At 43.9% G+C, this 9,468-nt stretch overlaps 1 protein-coding gene across 1 annotated transcript in view; it reads right to left on the bottom strand.

Annotated features, from left to right (window-relative positions):
- The window catches only part of ankrd34c (ankyrin repeat domain 34C), a 25,255-nt gene that overhangs the window by 1,397 nt on the left and 14,390 nt on the right, over positions 1 to 9,468 (bottom strand). Inside the window, exons 8-11 of the mRNA XM_025056143.1 lie at positions 6,680 to 6,782; positions 6,144 to 6,261; positions 2,642 to 3,108; positions 48 to 1,191 (exon numbers count right to left, since the gene is read on the bottom strand). Of these exons, the coding sequence (XP_024911911.1) occupies positions 48 to 1,141 (1,094 nt within the window). The 5' untranslated portion in view covers positions 1,142 to 1,191; positions 2,642 to 3,108; positions 6,144 to 6,261; positions 6,680 to 6,782. The remainder of the gene's footprint in view (positions 1 to 47; positions 1,192 to 2,641; positions 3,109 to 6,143; positions 6,262 to 6,679; positions 6,783 to 9,468) is intronic.

The raw sequence follows: 9,468 nt of genomic DNA, 5'->3' as shown, positions 1-9,468 counted from the left end.
CCCCGGGGCGTCCCTTTTCCTTCGTGTCCCTCAGTCTGGCCACTCCACCGCAGCTGCTGCTGCTGTTCTCCTGCTCTGTGGGAACAGTACTGCGCCGAGCCAGTGGCTGGTGCTGGCCAAGAGTTCTCTCATATGACTTGGAAGTCGACAGCGAGGGCGTTATCAAGCACGGCTGCTCGCCAACGAGTGGGAATAAGCTCTCTTTCCCGTCCACGCTGCTCTGTCGAGATAAAACCGATCTTTTGCTCAGAGAAAGTCCGTTCACAGCTGCGACCACTTCCTCGTCAGAGCTGACTTTTTTACTCTCCTCTTGAGCAGCAGCGGTGGCGGCGGCGGCGGCTGCAGCAGCCAGGATGGAGGGGGCAATCAGGCCCCAAGGCTCCGACTGAAGCCTTTTCAACTGAGGCAATCGTGCACGCTTGGGGTTGGGTTTGGGCTTCGTCGGAGACGTGGGCCCGCTGGAGAGCTTCGCAGCTGAAGAGGAGGTTTTTAGCTTGGCTTGGAAACTGAAGACCGAGTTCTGTTGCTCTCGTTGTTGCTCTTCCTCGGGCGTGGGCGACGCGGTGACGCTGATGTCTGACGGAGACGTACAGTAGGTCGGGGAAGATCTCACGTCCAACTCGGGCGATGGGGGCACGTTCAGATATTGTTTGGTAGTTTTGGTGCCAGAGGGAGACTTGTCGGTGGTGATGATTATCACCTCCTTGCCCTTTGCCTTGCAGGCGTCCAGGAGCAGTTTTAGCGTCTCCTTGTCGTCGGCGTTGATGGCGTAGACCAGGGCCGAGGCCCCGCTTTTGTCCTCCAGACTGGGATCGGCGCCGTTGCTCAGCAGGTGATCCACCACCTCGTGTCCCACCCTGTGGATGCAGGCGTGCATGAGCGCCGTCTTGCCCGTCTTGTCCTGAATGTTGGGGTCGGCCTGGTTGTCCAGCAGATATTTCACCAGCTTGGCCTTGCTCACGCTCTGCTGGTCGCAGTGCTTGGACATGCAGGCCACCATGAGCGGCGTCTCCCCGCGCTCGTTGCTCTCGTTGATGTAGGCGCCTCCTTCCAGCAGGAGCCTGGTGAGTCTTAAACGTCGGAGCCAGACGGCCTTCAGGAGCGAATTTCCATCTGTGCGAAGCTCCAGTATATCAGCCATCTCACAGCCAATCACAGGTCTTCTCTGCCTCGAACTTAAAGCTCAGAGTCCTTAAAATAAATTGAACATAAACATTGTTCAGATTATTAAAATTGCACTTATATATTGGTCATAAAAAAGTGTCATTTTTAAATCAGATTTTAGCTTCGCTTCATTCAGGAGGCTGATGTTACTTGACCAGAGTTACAGCCTGAATATTGTTTGTTTTTTTTCTTGTTTTTTCAAAATTTCAAAAGTTGTCAACAACTTAGCTGTTGACAGCAACTTAGGGTGAGATCTAGTTTACTCTACTTTAAAATAATTAATGTTGATAAATCTCTTATTGTATACAAAAACATCATCACATTTACACCAGTGACAGCTTCAACCACAAACTAAATTTTCACACATTTTGTTTTTATTTACCAGTGACAGCTTCAACCACAAACTAATTTTTCACACATTTTATGTTTTTATTTCAACATAAGTCCGTTTTTAAATCATGAATCAAAATTTTCCAATTTGTTTTAATTAATTTTATCACATTCACTCCACAAAGCGATGACGTTCAGAAATGTTGTGTTAAAATCCATAAAATCTGTCTAGAATTGAAAAAAAAAGACCAAAACCATTTTGTCCTTACACCACCAGGTGGCAGTCTATCACAGCGTGGTACTAAACAACATGACTAACTATCTAACTAACAGCTAAAAAAAATAATAATTAAGAAAGTATATTTATTTCAGATAACAGCCAACATCAACAGCTACGTCTGCGTGATTTTTTAAGTTTTTTTTATTACGCAAAAAACGAAAGAAAAAGGCGAAAAGTCACGTGTTCCTTAAAGAGACGAGACAGGAGCTGAAGCAGCACCTGTGGATTCTTCCACACAGTGGGTGATCGGTGATAACCAGGCAACCAAATAGGATAACGGTTATATTAAACCAATAAATCAGGGTGATATCGCGATCTTTGGCATCTTGGTTTGGACATTTTGCGCAACATTAACGGAGAAAAACATGCGGGGAATCCGATGAAAACAGCATCGCGCCGGGTGTATGAGTGACAATGTTTACATGTATTTTTAAAAAAAAAATCCCTTTACATATGACGTCACGTTACATGAGACAGAAGATGAAGAGTCGCTGTCAGGGTTTTTTTTTTTTTGGGGGGGGGGGGTGAGGGTGCTAACTTGGCGACGGAGATGCGCGCTCCAACACGAATATCAGGGATACTGCGTAAAATTCACACACAAATTCTGCGTTTGACGTTTAAAAATCACACATTTTCATGAAGTACAATCTTCAAACAAGCGCGTAATGACATTTCTACCGCTATATACATTAAAACATAATAATAAAACACGCGTGTATTTGTTCTTACGGAGGAAGAAAAGCGCAAGGATGGCGACGCAAAATTGACGTGAACTCTCATTAAAAGACAATTTACTTGACATTTCAAATGAACAATAATAAATAATAATAAAAAAAAAACACTAATAATGTGTGTTGATCTTTTTACCTGATGGGAAGGGGTGGTTTCCATGCTCCAAGTCGAGGTCTTTACCCCCCCGTGCTTCAGGTGGAGGGATTGGAACAAACGTCTCCTTGAAAAATTCGGGTACGGTTTGTTGTGATTCCGCTTCTGCTTCAAGAATTCTTTATCTCCAGCCACACCGACGTACTCGACAACGCGCCCTGGTACTGATTTCAGGGACCGGAGTGTGTCCGTGGCACCATAACGCACCGAGAGGCTGCGCGGCTCTGCGTTAAGGACGCGCGCATCAGGACGAGCGTCGGTCCAATGGGGAGTTTTCCTTTCACTGCGCACTCAGGGATCACAACCTGGAGATGGAGCCCGGTTATAAATAACTTACTTTCTTGCTTGTTGAATGGAACGTGTGCGCTCTTGACGTCATAGAGTCCACCGAAAATAAACGGCGTGTCTGATGGAAAAGAATAAAGAAAGACGGCGCCGTCCGGATCTATCTATAGAAACAAACACACACATATATACATATATACATGTAAATATAAAAACACAATCCAAAGACATGTAAATGTTCTGTGCTTCTCTCGGTGGGTTTTAATAATTCAGAAATAATAAACAAATCCTATGTTTTTAGTTTGCAAATAATTTTTAAAAAAAAGTCCAACTGTAGAATTTTGGCCATTGTTTTACAGATATATTTCATATTTATTCATGTATATTTTATATTTTGAAGAAGATTCCTTTATTGTCGTTACATCGTGAAACCATTTCGTTGGTGGTTCCATCTCAGTTCTGCACATACTTGTTGAAAAACATACCAAATAATACGAAGAGTACGAACTAGAACGGTAAACAAAAAGAACAGCGACTCTCAAATAGTGGCTGGCGGACCTGCACCTGGCCCAAGAACCACCTATTTGCAGACTGAGAGGAGACGGTTTTACTTTCTCGTATTGTTTGTTTTGATTTGCTCGGCATGGATAGGTTGATCACCTGGTTAACAACGCACCAATAGCAGTCGACTAGTTAACTGTTAGCTGGAACCACACGTTTTTTTTACCTCATGTTTTGATGTGGTGCATGTTAGTTTTTGAATTTCTGAGATCAGTGATTCACCTCAGATATTGATCTCTTCAACCCCACTCCTCAAAACTATTTATTTTGGATTATTTGAATGAGTTTTGTTTCATTCAAGCATTTATTTCAATTCAAGTCAAAATGGAAATTTTTTTTTTTTTAAATTGTATTTATTTGACCAGGTAATTTTGTTGTTGTTATGACAGTATTATGGCCTGAAAAACAACTCACGCTTTAACGTGAAGCGTCACATGACCTCGCGGTCCAGTACCATTTTGGATATGAAAACAAAAAGCAGCAAAAAATAATACAGAAGTATTTTGGGATGTCCGACAAAACACATGATTGTATGAGGGCGGGGTTACACCAATTATATTGTTATCTTCAGTTCGGCATGGGCACTAACCGCTCTCCTGGAACAGAGGGATCTACATTTGGAATCACTAGAGAAGAAAGAAAAATAAAAATAAAATGAACCAACACCAGGAATATTGGACTGGGAATTGATGAGGAAAAAAAAAATCAATAACTGATGACTGAGGAGATTGATACGATATCGACGATTGACATATTGCGATATTTTTAAGTCTATCGATTTTTCTCACACCCCAACCAAACAGTGGCGCCAACATCCATGGGCTGAGACAAATAAATAAGAAAAAAGAAAAAGAAAAAAACCTACGCTGGTTTACCATCACAGCCCTTTAAAACACTCCAAAGGATCAATGTCCACATCATTGTTTTCACATCGCCGACCGTCCGTGTCTCTCATCATCATTTCTCTCTACTCAAAACAATCAAGCGAGTATATTTATATATTATATATATATATTTATATATATATATTTACTGCTCGATTAAGGAGGCCAAAACTGGTAGCAGCCATCACAGCTATACAGCCTAATAGGGACATTTCTATTTTTAGGTTGCTATGAGACAGCACTGAAGCAGTTTCTAATGAGAACAGTGATGTTCTCAGCCCTGAGAAGGAACATGCAGGTAAATCAGACACATAACATTCCACCAAGGACCAGACTGGGAAGCTGTTGTACTCAATCACCAGATCTTTCTTTCCTTCCTTTTTTTTTTTTTTTTTTTTTACACTTACCCTATAGTTACGCAAGTCTTTCCTTCCTACCACCTCCGTCATCACCATCATCATCATCACCATCATCATCATCATCATCACTGCCACCATGTTCAATCATTAGTCCTCTGACCCCTGCTCTTTTCCTCGGAGACTGCCAGTAATCACTTTATCAGCCATCCCAACACTTGACGTCTCAGGACTGCACTGGTCAATGCTGGCAGTCATTTCTCACCTGTGATTGCCTGCTCCATTCCCCCGGGGACACGGTTGTTTACGAGGCACACGGAAGGGGTGGTTGGTCTAAAATAGCACTCGCACTGTATCGCCCTGTCGATACTGGGTGTCACTCACTGCAAAAAATAACTGTGAAGTGGCCGCGTGTCCGCACGCAAAACCAAAGGGACGACGTAAGATTTCAAAACGATGCTAAGAATGGAGAAGAGAGCGAGTTTAGTGTTGCGTAACGACGCTAATTCTGTGGCTATTGACACCGAGGCAACCCAACCTCGGAGGACACAGACATCGGGACGCACGTGTGGCATTTTAACAAGGACACAGTGATGAAGACGAGGCCACGGGAGAGAGGAGGAGCAGCCTTTCAAACACCTGATTAGTCAAGAAGCCAGTTTTGTTTCGGTTCTGATGAGCTGCGACAACATCCAGGGTGGAAATAAGAAATTCCTTTGTAGCTCTGGGCAAACAGCTTCCAGCTACCACAGACTTTTCGTATCAACATAAGGCCCCTGGGACTAAATGTGGCCCGCTATCTGGTTCTTCATATAAGAAATAGATGTTACCGTCCAGTATCAAAACATCATTTCAAGTTGAAACCTCAGAAAAAAACAGAGAAAGTCCTCGACTGGTTTTTGGCTCTAACGCACTTCAAACCATAAACCGTACAAAAGAAATGGGTGGAGCCATCTGTGCTACAGGCTTTAGTTGCTTTGGTCGCAGCATCACTGGGTGCTGGTTGAAAACTAACGTGGGTCACTGGGTGCTGGTTGAAAACTAACGTGAGTGAGTTTGGATCGAGCCAAGTGAGAAGCACGGGACGTGGAGTGGATTTAGGAAAATCTGGGTCAAATAATAGAAAAATAGATTATTAATAAAAACCACACCAGTCCCACGAAAGTCCTGTCTGTCCTCTACTTAGTTCACTGACTCCATCCTCACGACGGTCAAAGACATTTTATATTCTTAGATAAAATCGCTCCTGTGCAAAGTTACCTTTACACGTCAATGAAAATGTATCGATTTATCGATAAATAAACATACGATACGATGATAGAGATGAGTTTTAATAAATCTATCGTAGAGACTGGAGATGTGTTGATCACGTGACCTGTTTGTGTTGTCAACACTCACCGGCATCATTGACAGAGCTGCCCATGTGTTTGGTATTAATTAGCCGGGGGCAGCGACATCATGGGTCATCATGTCCACCGCAGCCTGATCTTTGCCCCCTGTGACGCTGACGTCGGCGCTGTATTAGAGGAAAAATACACAAATAATTAAAGACAAAAGAATGAGCACCGTCACCTCAGGGAACTGTTTCCATTTTCAGATGTCTTGCATCACAGCTGCTCCTCTCCCTCTCCCTCTGCCTCTCCCTCCATCTAAATATAACCAACCCCTTCCTTTTGCATTATGAGACTTTTTTTTCTCCCTTTCTTTCTTTCTTTCTTTCTTTTTTTTTCAACTCAACAAGCAGACAAGCTCTGAGAATATTTATAGCCCCTGACGAAGTACATGTAAAAGTTATCATGCCCTTTCAAATTGAGAGTCTGCCTCCTACGGTGGCCTGCAGGGGGAAATGTGACGTCTGCAGCCTCTAGGTAGAAGAAAAGACAGAATAAAAAAGGCTCTGGGAATAAAGTGGAAATGAAAAGAAGAGATTATACCTGATGTAGACGTCCTTAGCTTTACTGGCCAGCCGCTATGTTCATCTTTAACTTCTTATTTGATCAAACACCTTGGTCTTCCCTCCTGGTCCAGAGGATGGGACTAAATCAAACAGTGATGTCAGCCAGGTTGACAATAAAAAAGTGCTGGGATGTCACACGGTCTATTTTTAGGACTTAACCCTGAAAGTGCTGCGACACTTTTCTCTGAGTGCTGCTCAATTCCTTCAACTTCAAATAAAGATACAGAGCAGGAGAATATTCATCAGGTAAGGTTGGGGTACTGCGGTTGTAATGGGTGGAGTACTGTGGTAATTCAACTACTAAGGTACTATAAGTCGCTGAGTCGGAGTATAAGTCGCACGAGCCCGTTACAGTGCCCCCTAGTGGCTGGCAGGGTGAAAATAACGAACATATAAATCCTCAGTGGTACAGGAGCAGCAGATACTGATACACAAGCCTAGAGTGCCCCCTAGTGGCTGTCAGGGTGAAATTATATATTTTGATATATGTGGCAAACACAGTCAAAGGATGAAAAAAAAAAGTGCAACAAACAATTCACACTCAGATTCACACCTACGGTCAATTAAGGTGAACTATTAACTCAATCCTGCATGTGTGCATCTGTGTGAAGAACTGGAGTAGCTCAACAACGCCCCCCCCCCTTCCCCTACCCTCCCCTTCCTCACCCACACAGGTGAGAACATGCCAACTCTACATAATACATAAAGAAACTCAGCAGAAACAGAATCGGAGACCATCGAACCCAGAGGAAGTTGCAACCTGTGGATCCAGAGCCCAATGCGACTCTTTATCACCTACTGTATAACATATGAATTTTCTTTAACGCCAATCAAGTCTGAGACAAATAAATAAATCATAATGAGTGTTGATTTTTTTTTAAAGGTCTGGACTTCGGTCCGTGATCAAACCAACGATTACCAACATTTCCTTAGACACAACCTCTTCAGGTAAACTGTAAACTCCATTCCATTATTGACCAAACCTCCGGTCTGTTGCCCCCACTCAGAGAGGTGATGCCCCTCTGGGATGTGGAGGGCTGTGAGGCAAAGATAACTGCTTCTTATCTGGATCTGCTCACTCAGGTATGAGAGCAGACACCAGCAGAGAACCTCGCCGGTTCTGGTTCCTCTGGGTGCAACGAGATGGATTCTTAATGAATCCGACTGCCTTTTAACGTAGTGCCAAGAATTTTAATTACGTCTGTTGTCTTTGTTGGATCGCATTTTGCATTTCCCGTCGCAGCCAGATGACAGCGGCGTCGGTTGTTACCGATAAAGAAATCCGACAGAAAAGGGGATTTAAAAGCCACCAGGGTTCGACTCCACGCTGAGGGAGAGATTCCTCGCTGGCGCTGCCTCCTGTTGGAGACTCTGCGACAAGTCCTGTCTGGGTTGTGTGTGCAAACAGCAGGACGCAAAGACAGGCTGCTCAGCCAACTGTGTCAGATAAAGCTCTCCGATTTGAAGAGTAAGCAGGGACGTTAGGGGATACGCGTGTTTTCACCACCTGGGTGTTGACTAATGGTTGGTTGGACTTGTCTCCAACCTGTTTGCCTGGACATGCAATTATTTGATAAAACATACAGTAACAACTTCCTCTGGGTTGTTCCCATCACTCCTGCTCGTCGCCCGGCTGCTGATAACCAACACGCCACTGGGCCTTCATACAGACAACAGAGCTGGTCAGTCCATCCACTGACATCTATCACTGACAGTGTCAGTTTGTGCATCTGATGGAGCATTTATTTAACAGTGCATCAAAGTTGCCGGATTGTGGCTGTGACTCAACAATATACATTTATTTAAATTATTTATTTACCTTTTTCATCTCCGATACCGATACTGCGACTACTGTGTGTCTGCCGTTGCTGTTATCAATCCGATCAGACGAGCTATAGTTGTTTTTTTATGATATTCAATCCTTAGATTTTGACCAATATCAGACTGAGACCTTTTTTTTTTTATGATGTTCGATCCTTAGATTTTGACCAATATCGGACTGAGACCGATTTTAAGTAACAAAGTTACTTCTTAAGTTCGAGCCATTGGTAAATATTAGTAGTAAAAAATGTTATCCTTCTATCTAACGGTGGTCCGAGTACCAGTTCTCGCCCTCGGGCCTCCTATTGCCAACCGCTGTGATAGATCAAATTTTGTAACCAACTTTTATACTTTGAGTTGCTGTCGTGTGATTGGCTGATGAGATATTTTTATATTAACACACAGGCCTGATGAGATATTGGCATTAACACACAGGTTATCAGGTGACCTTTTATGAGATACAGACAACTGAGCTAAGATGCTAAGGTATTAATAGATCCCGGGGTTTATTAATGGTTGCTGGTCTTTCCAACCTCTCACACATGTTAATGTAGCTTCAGAGCTATTGTTAGCTCTAGCACCCAGGGAGGACGGGGCTGTGCGGAGGGCCAGGCCGATCCTGTTTGATCCTGTCACGTCTGATAGCAGCAGACGAGAGACGACAGTCTCGAGGACACGAGGCAAAGATTTGACGTCAGCCGCGACGACAACAGACACGGGAAGAGTTGAGCGTCTTGTGCTACAGAGGAGGTGTATTTTGGTCAGTGTGAGTGCTTCATGGTGTCAAAGACGTCACAGCCTGTCGGGTGTGAACCACGAGCAGAGTGAGGCTCTTCCAACACACTGTCACAAGTTACTGTGATGAAGCCGCACACAGAAGAACTTCTGACAGATGCAGCTCTCAAAGAGCCGGAATCTCAGCGAGCAGCAGCTGAAATGTTTCCA

This window comes from Cynoglossus semilaevis, chromosome 6, assembly GCF_000523025.1.
Source record: "Cynoglossus semilaevis isolate Cse_v1.0 chromosome 6, Cse_v1.0, whole genome shotgun sequence".
Lineage (NCBI taxonomy): Eukaryota > Metazoa > Chordata > Actinopteri > Pleuronectiformes > Cynoglossidae > Cynoglossus > Cynoglossus semilaevis.
Note: the sequence above shows the minus strand (reverse complement) of the source record. Positions and strands in the feature narration are given on the sequence as shown.